This window comes from Podarcis vaucheri (genome assembly GCF_965113315.1).
Source record: "Podarcis vaucheri genome assembly, chromosome: 3".
In the NCBI taxonomy this organism is placed as follows: Eukaryota; Metazoa; Chordata; class Lepidosauria; order Squamata; family Lacertidae; genus Podarcis; species Podarcis vaucheri.
Window position 1 is genome coordinate 72,475,133 of NC_138761.1, and position 22,283 is coordinate 72,497,415.

General features: G+C 39.3%; 1 protein-coding gene across 2 annotated transcripts; it reads left to right on the forward strand.

Moving 5' to 3' along the window:
• Window positions 1–34: 34 nt before the first annotated feature.
• On the forward strand, window positions 35–21,468 carry HDAC2 (histone deacetylase 2). Of its 2 annotated transcripts, none has more exons than XM_082216805.1 (14): window positions 35–233; window positions 8,407–8,519; window positions 9,105–9,222; window positions 10,431–10,505; window positions 11,083–11,221; window positions 11,925–12,066; window positions 14,863–14,955; window positions 15,040–15,148; window positions 15,896–16,036; window positions 17,507–17,615; window positions 18,668–18,798; window positions 19,943–20,098; window positions 20,864–20,921; window positions 21,150–21,468. In XM_082216805.1, exons 1-14 carry the CDS (start codon window positions 182–184, stop codon window positions 21,178–21,180), a joined length of 1,467 nt encoding a protein of 488 aa, XP_082072931.1. In that variant the 5' UTR covers window positions 35–181; the 3' UTR covers window positions 21,181–21,468. The 2 variants fall into 2 exon arrangements, with proteins under 2 accessions (XP_082072931.1, XP_082072930.1); XM_082216804.1 differs by lacking the exon at window positions 35–233 and adding an exon at window positions 891–966.
• The last annotated feature ends 815 nt before the right edge of the window (window positions 21,469–22,283 follow it).

Sequence of the window (22,283 nt, forward strand, 5' to 3'; positions counted from 1 at the left end):
CTCCGGGTGGCACCAGTCGCTGCTGGAAGAGGCGGGACCGGGTCTTCCTGAGGCTGCCCCCGGCTCCGGCGTCCCTGCTGCTGCTGTTGCTGCCGCCGCCGCCACCGCCACCGTCGACGTAAATCCCGGCCCCTTCAAGCCTAGTCTCGCCCGGCCCCGGGTTTCCCCTCAGACAAGTCTCATGGCGTACAGCCAGGGAGGCGGCAAGAAGAAAGTCTGTTACTACTATGACGGTGAGGGGGGCGGGGCACGGCGCCGGTTTTTGTTGTGTTTTGTGTGTCGGTTGGGGCGCGCGTGGGAGCAAGAGCAGCTGTTCGTCTCCGCGCGCCTTCCCCTCCAGGCCGCGCTTATTTCGCCGTTGGGAATGTTGGTTGGCTCCGTCCTCGCGCGCCCCGGCCCCCTCTGCAGCCCCTCGGCTGTCCTCGCGCGCCTTCTCGTTCCGGCGCACGCGCCGCCTCTCCAGCCCTCCCCCCTCCTCCTCTCTCGCTTTTACCCATTGTGTCTGCAGGGGCTGCATCTGGCTTGGAAAGAAGGTGCTGAGCCCCTGGTTTCTTAGAGCGCATGTACACCCCCCCACCCCTTTAATTTTTGTATCGGGCGAGCCTTTTCGCCTCCTTCGAAATCCGCGCGCATCTACTAACGAACGCTTTGCAAAAGGGGGTGAGAGGTGCGCGCCCGGCTCGGCCTAGCAACAAACCTCCTGGGAAGGGTCCCCATTTTGAGAGGTGGGATCCGAGGCTGGCCTTGCGATCCTTTTCCTACTAAGCGTCTTTAGAGTGGGTCTTGCGCGCGCGAGTAACTGCGTTGCGTTGAGACTCTGAAGGCCTCAACGTTGAATCCCGGAAAGGTGCGAGACTGGCACGCTCTGGCCAAAGCTGAGAGCCCCACTGGAAGGATCTGGATGAATGGCCTGCCTATCGCATCCTCATAGCTCCATAGATCATCTTTCTTGCGCACCTCACCCTGGTGAATACAGGTTGTCCCCACTATCCATTGGAACCTCATCACTAATTCAGGAAATGGTTATTTTCATTGTAGTTAGGGGTTTATATCCTGGATTTAGGCGTATTGTTTTGGACACTGTACATAGTAGCCAAAAGAATGGTAAAGATTTAAAATTATGTAGTGGAGTGGAGATAATGTAGAAAAGTGAAGATTCTACTCTTTGTGAAATTTAGTAGAAATGAATTACTACAGCCATAAGAAGCACAATGCGGGTGCAGGACAGCCCATGGGTATAAGGCAAACATTTGCAGTGGTACCTCGGTTTTCGAACATAATCCATTCTGGAAGACCGTTCAAGAAACATTCAAAAACTGAGGCACAAAGGGTGGTCTGCATATTTAATAGAGAAAATTGAAAAAAAACCTCAGTGGAAGCCTTTCGACTTCTGAGGCGTGTTCGAAAACAAGCATTTACTTCCAGGTTTCCCGCGTTCAAAACCCGAAATGTTTAACTTCTGAGATGTTCGAAAACGGGTGTACCGCTGTATTAAACTTCAAATGCAACATGTAAATGTTTTGAACAGAGTGCATCTTCCTGGGCAATTAAGTAAAAGCAACCACTAATTTAAAGCAAGACTTTATTTCTCAACCACTTAGCAAAAAATAGGTTGCATATTTCAGCTGTTAAGTTTTATTCTCAGTTTATTTGCTCTTAGCCTTACAAACTGCAGGTGTAAGGACATTGCAGGGGAACTTTATTTTGCTTTACCAGGCTATCCACAAACAGACAGCAGAACATGCATCTATTGAAAATAATACAAGAAATTGAAGCATCCAGCCTATTGTGTGTGTGTGTGTGTGTGTGTGAGAGAGAGAGAGAGAGAGAGAAACCAAGAGGTTGTTGTATTTATACCATTCTCCAAAAAACTAATGTTTTTTGTAATTTTTTCCTAAAGTACGTATATTGATTCTCAAAACTTGAATATGTTGGATTGTTTAAAGCAACAAATCTCTGGTCTGGCATGTGAAATCTTGACTTTTTTGCATTGGAAATAAGGATTGTTCTAGGTTACTTAACTTGTATAGTGATAAAGACTTGAAAGTTGTGAATGTTACCTATTTCTGGTAGAATGTTTGCCTATGGGTGCTGTTTAAAGAAGTAGTGATAGTGTCACTCTGATTTTTCTGCTCACTCATCATTTAGGGGCATTTTCACATCAATTTAACTTTCACATCAAATTAACTTTAAAATGGCATCTTGCACTGGAAACTCCAGAAATGTTTTTTCCAATACAGCCTTTATTTGTTGGCACAGTGGCTCTAGTAAGGTAGACAGTATACACTTGCAGGGATACACAGTTTTCCTTAATTCAAAAATGTTAGGGACCTCCTAGAGAAGTTGATCCCACTGGATCTGGTGGTGGTGGAAATGTCATCTGAATTAAATGGGTTTAGAATAGGAGGCTGAATTAATCTGCAGTTTGTTAATGACTGCAAAAATCTGGATAGCTCAACATTGAGGAATAGGGAAATGCCATTCATTATACTTTGGGGGCAATTATTGGTCACACATCAGCAAGCAAGTTTAAAACTGACTGCAGTTATTTTAAGATGAAATCAAGTACACAGAAAAGATTACAACCTCACAAATAGATTCTTTATTGTGCAGAAATATGTTTGCTGGGATTAATTAAATTATTATGGTTCATTATTATTTCCATAAAATTTTATAAAAGGTTTTTTATAATACAATACAGTGGTACCTCAGGTTACAGACGCTTCAGGTTACAGACTCCGCTAACCCAGAAATAGTACCTCAGGTTAAGAACTTTGCTTCAGGATGAGAACAGTAATTGTGCTCCAGCGGGAGGCCCCATTAGCTAAAGTGGTGCTTCAGGTTAAGAACAGTTTCAGTTTAAGAATGGACCTCCAGAACACATAAAGTTCTTAACCCAAGGTACCACTGTACAATAAAAACAGACTAATCTAAATAAAAAACAAAAAAGAAAGAGAAAACCATCATTATCACCATGTAAAGTCGTCTCTCCAGGGTAGATCGTAACCGTTGACTCACACAAAAAGGGGTGGACCCACCTGGGAGTTTCCCTTTCTTCTCTCCCCCCCCCCCCCCGGAGATCTTCCATTTTCTGCCTCTAACACAGGGTCTTTCACCAACCACCCATCACCTTCATGTGCATAAGCAAGAGCAAAGCAAAAAAATGCAGAAAAGAGAAACCAAAATATAAGAATATAATAATAAAAAAGAAGAAATGAAAAGGACTTCCAATAGTTATGCATATACCGTATTTTTCGCACCATTGGACGCACCGGACAATAGGACGCACTTTGTTTTAGAGGGGGGAGAACAAGGGGAAAAAAATCTCCCCCTCTCTGCCCAGCGCCCCTTCAGTGAAGCGGCAGGAGGCGCTGCACAGAGAGGGGGAGAACTTTCCCCTCTTGTTTTCCCACTCTAAAACAAGGTGTCGTTTAAGGTGCGTTCAGGCGGCTACCTTGGAAGCCTGGAGAGCCAGAGGGGTCGGTGTGCACTGACCCCTCTCGCTCTCCAGGCTTCAGGTTCCTTTCGACCTGCTCTTTGGGGCTGGCGGGGGGAAGCCCACCACCAGCCCCAAAGAGCAGGTCAGGGAGCAGCGGAAAGGCGTAGCGGACAGGCTCCTGCCATAGCCACGCGTCACCTCTCCAGCCGGGAGAACGTGCGCGGGGCTAAAGAAGCACCTGCGACCCTCTCCTGGCTGGGGAGGTGACGCGCGGCTATAGAGGCTCCTGCTAAAGCAGCCTCCCGCGACCCTCTCCCAGCTGGAGAGGTGACACGCAGCTATGGCAGGAGCCTCTATAGCAGCGCGTCACCTCCCCAGCCAGGAGAGGGTCGCAGGTGCTTCTTTAGCCCTGTGTGTGCTCTCCCGGCTGGAGAGGTGACGTGGGGCTGTAGAGGCTCCTGCCATAGCCGCGCTTCACCTCTCCAGCCGGGAGAGGGTCGCGGGGCTATGGCGTCTTCGCTCCATAGGACGCATACACATTTCCCCTTCATTTTTGAAGGAGAAAAAGTGCGTCCTATAGAGCGAAAAATACGGTAAATATTATTTAAAATATTTATTCCAAGATGATATCCAGCTGTTCCTCCTTCTGCTATGTGATATTTTCCCAGTCTTCAAATCTAGGCATCTCAAGTTCATTCATTTTTCCTTCCACGCAAGTCTAAAAGAGCTTCTCCAGTTATTAATATCAATAAATGTCAACAGTAGTCTTCCTTCAGTCCAGCAAAACAACTTTGCCTCCAGTGTTGAAAAACAATAAATCCTTCGTCTTCATTTACACAGGAGTCTATTTGCTGTTGTCATACATCAAAACAGCAATCCATAGTTATTTCCACATTGTATATTCATCAATTCACACCCAGTTCCATATACAGTGGTACCTCTGGTTATGTACTTAATTCATTCCGGAGGTCCGTTCTTAACCTGAAACTGTTCTTAACCTGAAGACCACTTTAGCTAATGGGGCCTGCCACGCCGACGTCGTGCGATTTCTGTTCTCACCCTGAAGCAAAGTTCTTAACCCGAGGTACTATTTCTGGGTTAGCGGAGTCTGTAACCTGAAGCGTATGTAACCCAAGGTACCACTGTATTCCAATCTCATTTCCTGTCGGCTGTGATTTTCCATCCTGATTTAGAACAAAGAGATTCTTTTCATAATCAAAAGGTTCTGTGCCGCCTTTAGCCTTATTTTTCTCTGGTCCATTTTCATTCACCAATTTATGCATCCCAACTCTGAGCTCTTTCAGTTGCACATACAGCAGTTGCTGCACGATGCCAACAGTAAATGGGGTATCTAACTGTATTTTTGCCATACCGAGTGTTCTTGGTCTTATTAATAATTCTCATTCCTCAAAATTTTACAGTCTTTGCTTTACGCCTGAGTCCCCTGGCTTCTTATCAAAATGCATTCATTCCTCTCTCATGGCAGCATATGTTAGCTTCACGTTTGCAGCCAGCACTTTAACTAGAGGGATGGAAGATTAAAAATAAAAAAGATAAAAACTTCAAACAGCCGTTTAAAATCTTTCTTGGGCACAGACAATTAAAACATGCTTTCTCTCTTGCTTTCAGCCTTTTAATTTAATTATTGTGTCTTCATAAGCTCATTTTAATGTTCTTATTAAGTTCATTTTAAAATGAACACTGCAGGGTCAGTTTAAAAAGCTACATATTGTAGCATCCTGGGGTACAATTTGTCAGCAGATGTTTCCAGGAAACCCAGAAGTAGTGAATGAGGGCAGTAGTTTTTCCCTTTCAGCCCCCAAGCTCCAGTTGCTGGGTTTCAGTAGCTTGCTACCTCTGCAGTTATTAAATTAATTTTAATGGTTAATAAAATTGTTTCATATTTTATGTTTATTATTTATTTTAATTTATCATAGCAACAAAAAATTCTAAACAGTTTGCAGGTTCCAAAAAAACCCAAAACCATTATCAAAAATACAATAAAAAATTCACATTGAGAAAGAAAGAATACTATACTATTACGAATCATCATACTTTCACATTTCCCCGAGACAGGAGTATGAACATGCTCAGAATGTGGGCTTTGGAGAGCACATCCTAGTTTGAGATTCTGTCTTGCCATCAATATGCTAGCTATAATAATTAGGATTTCAGTCCTAAGTGCATCTACTTGGGAAATGATTCTTAAGCAAATATGCTTAGATCATATTAAATATATAACCACCAATTAAGTGATTCTTTTCACTGAGAGAATGGATAGAATTGGGGAATCTGATAGTTATGCTCAGTGGGAACTGGGTGAAGAAAGGATATCCTCAGTACTTTGCACACTCTGAATAGACAGTTTTGGGGTAGATAGCTGTGCATTTCAAAGTTTGACTGTAGTGCAGTTAATCTGCTTTGCAGAGACAGAAGCTTTTCAGCCTAGTATAAATTTCTAAAATGCTGCCAAGAAAGGCAGAATGGTGGTTGCAGCAGCCTTCTTTGTTGCTCACTCTTCTTTGTTTAGTTTTCAACAGAGGAGAAAATAGTCCTTAGTAGGGAGAGCTGTTTGTGAACTGAGATTTGGTTTTTATAGGCAAAGGATAGCGTTAAAATCTTGTTGTATGTCCAGTACTTTGCAAGAATACAGGGAGAATGCATGCTGATTTTCATACATTAAATAATGTATTTAATTGTTGTGTTTGTCATTAATCTTGTTAAACGGAAGTCCAAATATTTGACTTCAGATATTAAATATAAGTGTAGGCATATAAGTCCAAATATAAGTGTAGGCATCATTTTTCTAGGTATAACATTACTTAGCTCAGTATATTTCCTCCTCTATTTTCTAAGTGATTATTCTGTTTTCTTTTAAGAGTGTCTGTTTATAGCTCCCCTGATAGCAATGCCACAAGTTCCTCATCTGTGGTGTTCTTGGGACAGCACTATACAGGTGCACTTCAGTCGGGGACTGAAAAGCTCTCTTCAAATAAATTGGATGGGGGTGCTTAACTTCTCCCTTGTCTGCAAGAAGTAGAGTGCTGCAGAGAGTTGCTTTTTTGCCACTTTCTTGGGCAAGAGAGTCCTTGTCTCCTGGTGGAAGACTGCCCAGAATCCATTGCTCTATACTGCTAAATAGTAAGGACATCATGATTCATTGCTTTAAGGGGGGGAACCCCCAGACTTGTGGCAAGTCTTTTGTGGGTCTTCCTGTAGATGATAGTGGACAAATAGCAAACTCTTTTCTTCAGAGCCATTTATTTGAGTGCTAATCAAATGAGCCTTGCCAGCTTGAAGAACAACCAACCACACTCCTGCAGAAGATCTCAGTGATCAAGCTGGCATGTAACAGGGCTGGGTGATAACTGCTTTTCAATAATGTTATATATCATGATATCTGAAAAAAGGAAGGAACTACTCAGAGGTGAGCAGAACAATGTCCTGGCAACTGCTACTACTTAATGGTCTAAAACTGATAAATGATATTATCAATCACCTCATTGTCACTTTCAGCAGCAGGCAACCCAAAATACATCCAAATGAGACTTTCAGTTTTGGGCTTGTATTCGGGACAATCCAAAATTTGGTAATGAGTCATAGTGAATACAAATAATCTGGGACTGCCAGCAGGCCTACTAGGCAGCAGAGGCGCCAGTAGCTTGGCAGCAGCAGAATCAACAGCAGCCTGTGAAGCCTTGCCACGGCAGTGGGCAGAAGCAGCTGCAGCCTGTGAGAACTTGTAGTGATGGCCTTGTGGCAGTGGTAAAAGCAGTGACAGCCTGCAAAGCCTTGTCATGGCGGTGGCAGTAATGGTGGCCTCCGAGGCCTTGTGGTGGCAGCAGGAGACGGTGGCTGTACTTTGGATTGTTCTGAATGCCACCATTTGGTAGCCAAGCCCTAAACCAAAAGTTCTTTTGGGATGCATTTTGGCTTGCCTGCTGATGAAACTGAGTCTGTGATGATAAATAATATTGTCATTTAAGACCCCTAAGTAGTAGCAGTTGCCAGGACATTGCCTTGTTTGCCTCTGTATAGTTCCATCCTTATTTCAGGCATTGTGGTAGATTGCAGTGTTTAGCTGGTGAGTTATTGCAGTGTTGAAAACCAGATATCGCCTAGCCCTTACACACATTGTGATTTGCAATATATTGCCAGCTCAGATATTATGAAACAATTACCACAATGTGAACTTCAAAATAGTTTTGGACTATATATCAATATATCACCCAGCTCTAGCATGTAATGGTTCAGGCAGTGCCTGAGGTATCCTGCACTAAGTTGTTTTGTACAAGCCCTTTGTACATTAATCACTTTGTACAAGGACCATGAACCAGACTCAGTAGTAGCTGGGTAACCAATGCAGCTGTTTTAACATTAATGTCACATAGTGCCAGAACTCACCATGAACAACTCCCCCTCTCTTATAATGGCAATAGTGCCCACCTAAGAGATGCTGGAACTGAGTTCTATCTGAATAAAAGCTTTGATGTCACATATTCTCAGCCAGATGCCCCCTTAAAGCACTTTGACTGTTGCATTCAACACCAACTGGAGCTTTTGAACAAGACCCCAGGGCAGCCTCATATAGAGTACATTACAGTATTATAGAGTACATTACAGTATGGTGGTACCTTGGTTTACGAACTTAATCCGTTCCGGAAGTCCGTTCTTAAACCAAAGCGTTCTTAAACCAAGGTGTGCTTTCCCATAGCAGCGGGGGACTCAATTTACAAATGGAACAGACTCAACAGGAAGCAGAACTATGTTTCTTCCCTACATCCTCTTGAGATGCAAAGGGAAGGCACAGTCTTACTTTAGGAGTACTCACCAAAGCAGGAAGGCAGCCTGCCGTTACGACTAGTGTTTGTATTGTGAATCCCTGTTCTAGAGAGAGAACTTAGTTAAGTAAAGCCAGAAAAAGTGATTATTACATTTTCAAGCATGACTCATTTGCTTTCTTTTAGGTGATATTGGGAACTATTATTATGGACAGGGGCACCCAATGAAGCCTCACAGGATTCGCATGACACACAACTTGTTGCTAAATTATGGCTTGTACAGAAAAATGGAAATTTATGTGAGTATACATTTACAGTTTTGTCACTTGAAAGTTGATGAGCAGTGAAGAGACTATATTTTCCTAAGATTTTTAATTCACTTCAACACTTTCTTTGTTGTGGAAAATCCTCTGGCTGATTCTGAGATAACATTTTTCTTCCAAAGAAGAACGCAAACTGAGCCTGGGTCAGATGGTCAGAGTATGGTGCTGATAATGCCAAGGTTGCAGATTTAATCCTCATACAGGAGAGCTGTTTATTCCTGCATTGCAGGGGGTTGGACTAAATGATCCTCAGGGTCCCTACAATTCTATGATTCTATGAAACCTATGAGTACCTGTGAAAATGCCACATAAGGAAACAAAATTCACAAGCATTTGGTGTTCAGATATCTACTGGATGGAAAACATGATATGGTTACAGTAAAATATATACAACAAAGTTTTTTTCTGATTATAATGTGTCGTTGAGCCGAAGCTGAAATATTTTAGAATATTTCAGCAAGTTTCAACTTAACGCATGCCTGATCAAATCTGTTTGAAGTACTTGAAATACTACTGCTTTTTATTCTGTCTCAGATCAAATTCAATCTGTTTCTTTTCCAGCGGCCTCACAAAGCTACAGCAGAAGAAATGACGAAATACCACAGTGATGAGTACATAAAATTTCTTCGCTCAATTAGACCCGACAATATGTCTGAATATAGTAAACAAATGCAAAGATGTAAGTCTAATGCTAAAAATAACTGGTTTCCCTCAGTTTCCCACCTGGTTTTGGGAACTTGATCTGTTAAGATGGAGAGTATTATATTATCTATTTTACTGTAATGTGCAGAACCCTGTCTATATGATGTTTAATCATTTTGAATTGTTAGTTGTTGGCTATAGTGGTTATAACATTCAGGCTTGTTCAGATGTAATGCTGCCCAGTTACCAAACCATAGTTTGATAACTGCGTCATATTGCACATGATTCTTTCTCTAGGAGTTGCACATGTCTCCCTTTTCTTCTTAGGGGATAGTTACTGCTAACCATAGTTAGCTTTTACACCAGAGGTGGAAATCAGCTTCTAATTTCATTCTCTAGTTTCAAAGCTATATATCTGAATTGGACCATAGTAACAGGTTTGCCACATGTATTAAATTAAACTAGTGTAATTTTCCATCCCAAAATTGAGAACATTAGATAGCATGACAAAAAACTGTAATATTTATCTTTTCAATTAACTTTTACTTTCTTTGATTTCTGAACATTGATTTCCATTATGAATTCTGAATGACAGCATAACTTGCAAGAGAATTGTATTTTACTAGTTGGATAACTATTTGCTCACTTTAAACCACCTATAGTACGTTAATTGGCAATTGTCCTTTTGCTGAAACTTCATAAGCCATAATTTGACATATAGTGATGCTGTAAATTTAGACATACACTCAGCTACAAACTGCTTTGAATCCATAAAAGCATATTTAAATATACTTAACTGACAAAAAAAGGTGTCTACCAAGTTTCACATCTCCGGTAATGGTTAGGTTAAGTTTTGAAAAATACCTCTGTTCTAAAGTTTTGGTTTTCATTTTAAAGATAGTGTTGGGAATTTAACGGATCAAAAATTATTTGATCCATATCATTGGTCAAGTAATAGACATTTAGCATTATTATTTTTTTAGAACAATACACATAGATTCAACATCAGCAGCTTGAATGATTAACAAACAGTGAAATCAGTTTTGTAAAAGGTATTGTAACCTATGGTGTGGCCACATTTGAGATAATGCTACCAATGCAGAGGTGTTCTTTTTTCATGGAACATTTGACAATGTTTAGTCAATTGACCAACATGCTGTACTTTTTTTTTTTTAAAAAAAAAAAGATTATATACAAACTTAAGTAATAATACATTTATGGATAAATAAAACTTGTCTTGTATAGTTAACGTGGGGGAAGACTGTCCTGTGTTTGATGGGCTGTTTGAGTTCTGTCAGCTGTCAACAGGAGGCTCTGTGGGTAAGTATGTCCTAATGTTTTCCTGGAGTTGCTAATTTTAAAAAGGCTGTACCATTTTTTTTCGAACATTACCCATGTGACAACTTTTATAGCTCTTGCGGAAATCAATGAGGGAGAAAGAATTTAATAGAAATATAAAGTGAAATGTTTAATTAAAAGAAAATGTTGTTATCAGTAGCTACTAGGCATGATAGATATGTACTACCTCCAGTATCAGAGTCTGTGTGCCTCTGAATGCCAGTAGCTGGGGATGATGAGTTAGAGAAGTTTAATGCACTCATGTCCTGCTTCTCTGCTTCCTCTAGACATCTGGTTAGTCAATGTGAGAACAGAATGCTGGACTAGTTGGGCCTTTTATCTTTCAGCATCTCCCATTACAAATTAATAGTTCATTCTGCTGCATGAGTTGGTATATCCAACTGTAGAAGTGCCTAACAATAAACAATTTAAATCCAGGCTGCACCACGATGTCTTACATTGAAGCTCTCTCTCTCTTTCTCTCTCTTTTTTTTTGGCAAGACATACTGTCTACCTTTTTCATTCCTTACCTGCATTTTTCTCCATAATGGTTCTTTAGCTGGAGCAGTAAAATTAAACAGACAACAAACAGACATGGCTGTTAATTGGGCTGGAGGACTTCATCATGCTAAGAAGTCAGAAGCATCAGGTTTCTGCTATGTCAATGATATTGTGCTTGCCATTCTGGAATTACTGAAGTAAGTTCATGTTGGTGCTATATGCGCAACTTGTCTTCTAGAGATGTTAAAAATATAGGCTGTGTATTGGCTTAATCTGTATATATTGGTATATATTGACCAGAGGACTAGCAATCATTGTTCCTTGGTCATTTTAAATTATATTTTGTTTATATATGTGTTTGTGTATGCGTGCAAGCATGATATAAATCGCAAAACCCTTTTTGTTCTAAATAGCTTACTGATCAATTCAGACTCTGGCTGGAGAGCAAGCATCAGAACCAAATAAAGCAGCAGAGTTATTGTTCCATCTGAAGCCTTGCCCAGGGCAAAAAGTGAGGGGATTCAGGCTTTGGGGGTTTCTGGGGGGACATTGTTGCTTCATTGGGCTGTAGGCTGGTGTAGCAAAGGTGCCCTAATTTGGTCCCTCTCTGGGAGCTAAACAAGTGTAATTTGCAGATAATTTTATGTTTATTAATGAGCTGTCAGTATGGCTATACACAGTGCCCTTCCTGGTTCTTGATATTGTGTCATGATACACATAGTTTTAAGCATTATATTGGAAAAGGGAGAGCAGATCTGTATACATGTAGTCATGCGTCTTTATATCTCTGATTTAGTCTGGGGATAAATCTGGCAGCAGATAAACTTTTTGAAAGGTAAGTAGTGAGTTTTATTGGTACTGCTCAAGTAAAGTCTCTCTCTTCCTCCCCTCTCCCTCCAGATACCACCAAAGAGTATTGTACATTGATATTGATATCCATCACGGTGATGGCGTTGAAGAAGCATTTTACACAACTGATCGTGTAATGACAGTATCATTCCATAAATATGGTGAATATTTCCCTGGCACAGGAGATTTGAGAGTAAGTTCAAATATGAGGTTACCATTTGATTAAAGTAGCATCTTGCAAATGCTATATTTAAGCCTGGTTATCAAGTTAACAATTTTAATTTAATTAGTTTTTATCCTTCCTTCTGAAGAAGGACACTTTGAATTGATCAGGGTGAAAAAGGCTTAACTTGATGAGTCCGATTCAATATATGGTGTATTTTTTCATCTTAATTACAGTATTGTTTCCTACACTCATTGGGCTATTATGTAAACAATGTGTGTTGCCCCTGAGTGGCATAGTACTGCAACATTGGAATGAATGGCAGTTTTGGTAACTAGGGTTACTTTTTTCTTGTCATTTTATATCTGACATCCATTTTTCTAATCTAAAAACTCTATCTTCAAGAGTAGATCTGAGTTTCTTCCTTCCTCTCCCATCTCTTTTACCTTTTTGTGCTCTTTAGATTGTAAGCCTGCGTCATTTTATTTTGATCTATAAACCATTCTGGGAGTGGGCAAAAATACTTTCAAGCATATCAATGATGAGTAAGATAGGTATACAAAACGTCAAAATAGCTGAAAAAAACTGCCCAGCTTGCTAATAGTTACTAAAATGCCATTTAAAAATCACCAGTAATCATAGTTGAAGCTTATCTAGAACGTTACTGTAGCAGAGATGCTTGCATTTGCATGAGCATATATAATCCATGGTACCCATTTCTGTTGTTCCTAGCTGTGGTATTTGTTCCTTTTTTCAACAGAAATTAAATGTGCTAGCTTGGAGACAGCTTTTTATATCTCAACCTGATTGGCCACAAGATGGTACTGTTGCTTCATGCTAAATGCAGGTCTCTAAAGAGCAGAAGCACTGACCTTAAACTAGGCTTCTCACCTGTCAAATACATGAAAGTTTAATTTCCTAGTAAACCTAATCTTCTGATATCCTTAATAATCTGTCCAGAAAGCAAATTCAGTTAATTTTGACATTAATATCTCAGCTAAACGGGAATATATTTGTTTGATTCCCATATTTTCTGAGACCTTTTTATTTTGCTTACTTAGAGCATGGTGGGTGTGCTGCCTATCATTCAATATATAATATAATAACTATAAAAATGTACTGTATAATACAACATAGTAAACTTAAGTTGCTTACATGCCTTTTGTGTATATTCCAATGTATGCTAAGAGCACTGCGTGTTAATTCAGCTGTATCTAGATAAAACCATTGTATGAGATTCTCTTAATAGCATTTTGTTTGTTTGTTTATTAAATTTGCATACTGCCCTTCATCCAAAGATCTCAGGGTGGTTCACAACATAAAAATACAATATAAAAACACAAAATACATAATAAAATAAGAACAAAAAGCAGCAACCACAAACAAATAATAAACACATTTAAAAGGGGTATATAAGATGTTCATCAGCCAAAGGCCTGGTTGAAGAGGAGCATTTTCACCTGCCACCTAAAGGTGTATAATGATAGTGCCAGCCAGGGAGCACATTCCACAAATGGGGAGCCACTGCAGTAAAGGCCCTCCTCGTGTTGCCAGCCTCATGGCAAGAAGGCACACAAAGAAGGTCCTCAGGTGATGATCTCAGGGTCCAGGTAGGTTCATATGGAAAAGGTGGTCCTTGAGGTATTGTGGTTCTGAGCCTGGATGCATCGCACAGTTTTGCTTCTTATGAAATAGTAAGGAAGGACACATGGTGATAAAAAGTGACTCCATAACAAATTAGAGCTCCTCACTTTAAGATTTGACTCTTCTGGAAAGAGGTTGTTTCCATAAGAAACATTTTCATTGTATCGCTTTAAAAATCTGCTACTGTTTAGATATATAAAGCTTGTACTGAAGGAACTGCTACAGTACCTCAAAAAACAAAGAAGACTGTTGCCCTGTACCTGCACAATTCTTGGAGCTAAACTGTATAAAACTTCATGCACTTGAAGTGGACCATGAAAGCTTCTGTCACAAAATAATCATTTATCCTTAAGGTACAATAATTGTGGTTCCCCTCTAGAACAACATTAACTTCCTATTAGTAAATATAAAGAATATAGTCAAACTGGAAACAAAATGTCTCTTTATCTACTGATGTACTAAACAGACGTCAAAGGTCTTTTATTCCGTTTGTAAATCATGAATGTTGAAGCAGGTACAGAAAGGAATAAACTCCATGTGTTTCACTTAGTGAATTGTGGCACATTTCTCGTAGATATAATAACATGTGATTTTACGGATCTGACACAGCAGACCCATGACATTACTCCCCATCCCCAGGTAACTGGCTGTCTTTTAAAGCCAATCTACCCATATGTTTCTGTTTTATGCCATCCCCACTCTCAGTGATACCCTATTTAAATCCCTGCAATGATTTTAAAACCATACTTTGGTGAATTTCAATGAAGTCATAAAATCCAAATTATACTTTTGGGTCTGATTCTTCTGTATTTTCACATGTCATCCTTCTGTTCTTTTGGATATACTTCCTTGTGCACTGATTTCTTCTACTGCACTGATCAAATGATTTATCTGAAGATTTAATGCTTTATCTGAAGATTAAACTTGAAGTATTGTTTGCTTCCCTGGGCTGCTTTGGGAGAAAGGGTGAGATAAATTTAATAATAAATATCTGGCACACTTCTTATATCTGCAGTTTTGGTATTCATGACATACTCAGAATTTTTCAAATGTCTAGGTAGCATCTAAACTACTTTCAAACACTCTTGGCCAAAAGTGGTCCAGTGGTAAACACAAAATGTGTTTTCCCTTTTGATATGAGTTTGTGATTTTTGTTTTTGTCTTGTTTGTGTTCTCTTATAGGACATAGGTGCTGGAAAAGGCAAATACTATGCTGTCAACTTTCCAATGAGAGATGGAATAGATGATGAGTCATATGGTCAGATATTTAAGCCAGTGAGTATATTCTAGATACTTTTTTTTAGAGATGCTTCTGTGAGGCTGAATAATAGATTTACCATGATTTCTGCTTCTTTACAGATTATTTCCAAAGTCATGGAAATGTACCAACCTAGTGCTGTGGTGTTGCAGTGTGGGGCAGATTCACTGTCTGGTGACAGGCTGGGATGTTTTAACCTTACCGTCAAAGGTCAGAGAGCAAAACATTCCTGTGGAGTCACAGTTACATATGTTTTGAAACAAATACTGAATGCAGATTTAGTGGAAATGTTTTTTTGAGTATCAGTTCTCTTGCAGCCATCTCTCTGGACACCATCTGTAATGTTGGGACTCTTGCAGCCATTTCTAATGCTGGGACTCCCCCCCCCCCCCGGCCACACACAAACACACTGGTGACTGTCAAGTATGCACCCTTTTGGCCATAGTATATCTAAAGGAAGATGCGAAAAATATGTTCCATGTCAATGTCTTTATTTGCAGTACTTCAGTTTTGTGTGATTTTAGGAAATAAGTTTAGGTCTTAGTAGGCAGACATCACATGTAGAAATTCAGTGATGTTTATGTGAATAAGCTATTAAATATGGCATAATGTGTGAGATACAATATGGTCAATACTTTACTATAATTAGATCAGTAATATATTAAATGCATTCACTTTATGAATAGATTGCAAGAACTATTAAACTGAGTGTGCATCTGTTTGCCTTTATGACTCTTGCAAAAAAAAACCCCTTGCGTAACTCAATGCCATAAATGCAAAACAGAAGACTGGATTCCAAAATTAATAGGATACCTTATCCTATTCTGTTTTTAAGTTCTTGCATCTTTCAGTTGTGTTTAAGTTTGTTTTTCTAGAGCTGATGTTTCTGTATACAGATCTTAATTGTGTAATCTTGAAATGAATATAACTGTATGTCTTTATGGTTTGTTTTTTAAGGACATGCTAAATGTGTAGAAGTTGTGAAGACTTTCAACTTGCCTCTTCTGATGCTTGGAGGAGGTGGATATACCATACGGAACGTTGCTCGATGTTGGACCTATGAGACTGCTGTTGCCTTAGATTGCGAAATCCCTAATGGTAAATATTTGGAACCAGGGCTTCCCAAACTGGTCCATGAGGTTCATTCAAGTGGTCTAGAGCATGGCTGTAAAAATACATGAAAAGTCATACATTACATAGTGCAGTGTATTACAATTGCTACAACAGGCAGAAAAATCATTAAGTGGTCCACAAAGTCCCTCATGAAGTGATTCATTGGGAGAATGGGTTTAGGAGCCATATGAAGAATAGCATGTGACTTAAACATTAGCTTGCCTTAGTCATCAGATCCCCCATTTCAGTGGCCAGGGAGATTGCCAACTGTTTGTATTGTGTAACTGCAAATAATACGTATTGCAGTACAATGTCTCTTGCCATAGAGCCTATACCAACCTGCTACAGAGGATTGGAGACTGACAGAAAAGACTTACAGCATAACCATTCTTTGATCTACAGGGGATTTTGCTAATGGTTGAATCATTAAGAAGCGGGATATCTGTCTTGACTCATGTGGTTTCTGGCTCATTAACCAGACTCTTGGTAGCTTCAAATGGCTTACCTAGATGGGTGAACACAGATGTTTTAGAAAGCATTAATGAGATGCATAGAAATCTGCATGGACCTTTTATAGATTGTATAAATGAGTAAGCGTATTTGGTGTGTTTTATTTAAACACAGTGCGTTATTTTCAACATAGTATATTTTATTTTAAACTATTGTTTAAATAAGCTATGGTTTAAAATGCACAAGAGCTTTGCTCCTCCCAGCTCCTGATTGTGCTGTGCAAGGGAAGAAGCAAGTCAGAGTCTGAATTGTAGTGACATGTGAACCCTGGGCTCATGTTGGTTTCTCTCCAAACAAACCACATCCAGAAAGTGAAGATTTATTTATGGCTTACTGATTGTTGTCTACTTTGAGGAAGCAAAGCCTAGTTTCATGACAACCTAAAGTTGATCTTGTTTCCTCTATTTCATGCAAACCATACAATCATTTAAACTTTACATTCATAAACACCAGATTTCTTCAACATAATTTGTGGTGTGTGAAATATGCCAGTAAGTTGTTGTTGTTGTTGTTGTTACTAATTACCCACCTTTCACCTTAAGAGCCCACGTGGGTTCCAAAAACCAGCACACATTATTTAAAACAATTTAAAGCAACTTACAATCACAGAAACAAATGAGGCTTCATTTTTATACCACGGTGGAGCATCTAGACTTCTGCTATAGAAGATAACTGTAGCACATTTAGTCTTGAAAAAATATTCTTTCTTCCTTAGAATTCAGATACTTCCTAATGTATTTATTCTGGATCAGAAAATAATTTTGAATTTCTATTAAATATTTGAGAGCTGTCATATGCTGCATTGCGTTCCTTTGAATTTGTTCTTTTTTCAGTATTTAGTAGAAGAAAACAAAAGCTATGCATATTATCATATCTGACCACTATAATCTGAAGAGCAATAAGGCTGTTTTAATAAGCTATTATTACTTGATTTTGTTTTAACAGAATTGCCATACAATGACTACTTTGAGTATTTTGGACCAGATTTCAAGCTGCATATTAGCCCTTCAAATATGACAAACCAGAACACCCCAGAATATATGGAGAAGATTAAGTGAGTATTAATGCCATAAAGACACATAAATACTATAACGATCTAAATCTTTGCAGTGGGTAAGGATCCATTTTATTTTTTATGCTCAATATGAAGCAGGGAAAGGGAGGGGTTAAAAGGTCCTGGGCTCTTCAGATAGCAGAATTACTGCTTTAAAAGCCAGCAGGTGAAACTAGAAAGTCAAAGACTGTATCCAGTTAGTGTCCCTCTGTTGAAGAAAGGCTCTCTGATCAGTGAATGCTTCTGTCAATGGAAGGGGGAGAAGCACTTTTCACCAGTTCTCCCTCCTCCCTGTGGCCTCCTGTGCCACCTCCCATGTCGTTCTAAAAGCTAGAGCAACCTTCTGGAATGGATTTCTGGGGCAGGGAAAAAGCAGAAAAACCCCCAAACCTCATTCTTCTAATGGGAGCCTTTGCTTGATCAAATTATCTTCTGTTGCTGGAGGGACATGGTTGGAAAAACCCAAACCTGTATTTTAATGTTTCAGGGTTGTATCCAACTAAGTCATACTCAGAGTAGACCCATTAATATTAATAGACTTAAGTTTGATTTCATTAGATCTACTCTGAGCATGGCTTAGATGGCTACAGCTCTCAGTGCTTAATGGTTGGAAAAGAAAAACCTTTTCATCTTTCAAAATTTGGTACACATTGTTAAAATCATTTTTTATTTTTGCAAAAGAGCTATTAAGTCTCAGTAAGCTCTTTTGTCAGCAGAAATGCACAAAACATGATCAAAGTATCACTATATGTTGCTTAATTTCATTATGTTGAATGCCAGCCATATGTTCTGAGAGTTTGTATTTTTTAAATGTGTTCACCACTAACCATAGATGTTCTGTCTGGCACATGTATTTCCTTTGGATACCATGGCTTGCCTTTTTCAAGAAAATTGCCCCTAGTCCTCTTGCTATGTAACTTGTGTTTCACCTTATTTTCCTACCATTACTAGGCAGCTGGGTAATTTTATGAGGACGAGAACTAAGAAACTCCCAAGCTATTAAGAAGAAAGTTGTCTCATAACAACTTTTCCCTGGATTACTTGCCTTGCAGACAGCGTTTGTTTGAGAACTTGCGCATGTTGCCCCATGCCCCAGGTGTACAGATGCAGGCTATTCCTGAAGATGCTGTTCATGAAGACAGTGGTGATGAAGATGGTGAAGATCCAGACAAACGTATTTCTAGTAAGAATGGGCTAACATTAATACTGGGTGGATTGTTGAAGAAGAAGTACTAAAGAAGGTGAAACAGAAGTGCCCCAATAAGTCAGATGGACATCTAAAGTGACCATCCAGAAACAAATTCGCTTTAGGTGCTTTGTGAGGAAGACAGCAATTACATATCAGAACATGAAGGCAGAAAGCCTGGGAAATAAACACAACTGGCAACCAAGGGGAAGCTGCTTAATTTTTAAAGCCAATCTTGAAATCATATGAACTTATACAATTTGCTGTGCCATTTTTGGCATAGTTCTTAAATTTTACACCAAGCTTTTTAAATTAGTTCTCCTAGCAGAGGTTTCTGCTAGCATAAGACAGAGAATATGATTTTTGCCTATTTTCCCTCTAGTCCCCAGTCCTACTAAAAATGATTCTGGAGTATTGGGGGCTCTTTAGAGCAGATTTGGGAAGTGGGCACTGGTGGCTGCAGGGTGGAGGGGGAATTGGCAAAAACTGCCTCCCCTTCTCCTTCAGCAAAGTTTTGCCTTGTGCCTGTTTAAGGGCACAAATTAGATACACAGGCCTTACATGTTGTACCAGTTCAATAAAATCACAAGACATTTGAATTGGCCTAGAAATTCTGGTTTTTACTTAGTTTCCAGGAAGGGAATAACTGAGTCAGGTAGACGCTGCAGGTGCCATTTTGCAATAGTAACTTCTACTTTGGACTTTATAACCTGTTTGCCTGTGAACGAGGACTGATGATGCTTATATGTTGAAATTTCATGTTGGTAAAACATGCTATTTCTACTGCATCTTTTGGCTAATAAGCGGCAAATTTTGCCCCAGGCCTGAATAAGAGCTAGAGTACACATTGCACTTACCACCAATACACTGTTGAAACTGCAACCCCATTATGAGTTCATTCCCCACCCACTCACTGTAGTGTAGAATTTCTTTCTAAACACAACATTGCTGTCATATGGAAAGTTTTCATTGTTATGATCAATGCATCAGGACTTCCTTTACTGATGCAAATTGCAGGGAAGAGTTGTTGTCACGAAATAACTTTTATTTATTTTATGCCTTCCCATGGTGAGAGAAATGGAACACACAAGAAGGTGATCTTGGAGGAATGTGTTTTCTAATCCTATTTCCTTACTTCTAGTTCGTGCGTCAGATAAGCGAATAGCCTGTGATGAAGAATTTTCTGATTCTGAAGATGAAGGGGAAGGTGGACGCAGAAATGTTGCAGATCATAAGAAAGGAGCAAAGAAAGCCCGACTAGAAGAAGACAAAAAAGAAACAGAAGATAAAAAAGCAGGTAAAAGTCTAAATCAGTATTTTTCTTTCTTTTACTTTCCTTGTTGGCTATATTCCTAAGCATATCATACTGTCCTGAAAGTAATGGGATTTGCTTCCAACTAAATAATGTTGAGGTCAGACCTACTTAATTTATGGTGGCAAACTACCCATATTTGTTATACAGTGGTACCTTGGTTTTCGAACTTGTTCCGGGAGTCTGATTAGACGTTCAGCTTCTAAAAAACGTTCGCAAACCAGAACACTTACTTCCAGGTTTGTGGCATTTGGGAGCTGATTTGTTTGACAACTAAGCCATTTGGGAACCAAGGTACCACTGTATTCATCATTCTGCAAAAACAGTTGAGGCATAAAGCAGCTCACATGCCATGGTCCATAACTGTTGGTTTTCCTTTAGGTTGAATCTAAGTTGTGCATTTCTGTATTAGGCTGTTGGTTGGAATGTTTATCTTTCTGATAATATCTCTACTTTAACCCTTTTTAAATATTCATTCTTTGATTAAAACCTTTCACCTTCCAGGTGTTGCTAAACTACAACTCCCATCAGCCTCAGCCAGCATGGCCAGTAGTTGTAGTTCAGCAGCATGTGGTGGGGCCAAAGATTCCACACACCTGTTTTGAAAGAAGAAATCAGCACTGGCAAAGGTGCTGCTTCATTCAAATTCTTCTGTCAGTGTTCATTTTCATTGTAATTTGTTAACAGCTAAGTCAACAGTTGTCATTTGAAATTTATTTATATAAACCTGCCACTTTTAATTATTTTTAGACATTAAAGAGGAAGATAAATCCAAGGATAGCAGCGGTGAGAAAGCAGATACCAAAGGGTAAGTAAATTGTGGCCATCCTATAATGTGCCTGTTTCAGAACAGCCGTTAACTTTGAAATGTTATTTATGCATCTGTTATCCATTATGGATGACAATAAATCAGTGCCAATAGCTATTAAAGAATTTATAATGTGAGCAATGCAACCATTACTGTTTTTAAATGAGCAGAGAATGGCATTAAATTGTGACCCATTTTAACAGTTGACTTTTTCCCTCCTCTGAACAGCACAAAGTCAGAACAGCTCAACAATCCTTGAATGTAGAGACTCACATCAATTAAAGGACACAATACAAAAGTGGGGGAAAAGTTAAAAGGAACTTTTCATATGAGAAGAGACTCTTGATTTTCATTTTGTACTATTTGGCATGGAGCGTATTTATTTTCAAACAACTGTGTTTTTGTTTTTGGCAAGTTGTATTGTGAGTTTTCTAATTATGATGCAAAATTTTGTTCCTTCTGCCAGGCTTTAAGTAATAGTATTCAAAATGGATGTGCCATTATGTTAGACGTCTAAATGATCTATTAAAATTTGCCTTTTCCTGAACTGATTTTACCCCTTTTTGTAATTATATCTTTATTAAAAAAAAATGTACTCAGCCGTCTTGTCCATCATTGCCTAGAAAACACATAAATGTCATGCTGGTAAGACTATTATGAAGAAATATAGTGAAGGTTGAAATTGCACTGAACTACATTGGATAGTTTACAAAGAATGCTTTTTGTATAACTTTATTGGGGCAAACAATGAATGTTGTGTTGAGAGGTTACTTTGCATGGATAACTACTAGGAGATTACTTGTGAAAATCATGTTTGGAATTATAGCACACTAATTAAACTACAGAGTTATGTTCAAGTATTCAGTAAAAAAAGGTATAGTAACCTAAGAGAATCTTAAGGGGAGAGCAGCATAGTTATCACTAACAATTTTTGATATTTTGAAATTAAATGCTCTATTCAGTACTATCAGTGATACAGAATATCAAAGAATGACCCACCAACTAGAAAAGCATGCCACTATCAATATACCACTCCCTCTATCAATATATAATAGTCAAGTGCTTGAGAATCCTGTTCTTGCAGTTCAAAACTGACAGCAGAGTGTTGACCCTGGCTGGCAGGTTGTGTTTGGCTATGTAGCTCAGGTTGTACAGGCTTTTAGTGAATGAAGAACTACAGGGTTGTATGTCAAACCATCTTCCCATTAGGTCTCTTGCAATTCTTCCTCTTTTCTGCACCCCTGCCCCACTATCCAAATGCATCTTAGGTGGTAACAGTTGAGAACTCACCAGAGAAGTAAACATTAATACAGTGATACCTCCGGTTACGAACGGGATCCGTTCTGGAGGCTTGGCCATATC

Coding starts and splice junctions, on each gene's coding strand:
- HDAC2 (XM_082216804.1), top strand. CDS start 906: ATGGCCTGCCTATCGCATCCTCATAGCTCCATAGATCATCTTTCTTGC. Junction 10,506..11,082: donor GTCAACAGGAGGCTCTGTGG/GTAAGTATGTCC, acceptor ATGGTTCTTTAG/CTGGAGCAGTAAAATTAAAC. Junction 16,037..17,506: donor AGATTGCGAAATCCCTAATG/GTAAATATTTGG, acceptor TTGTTTTAACAG/AATTGCCATACAATGACTAC.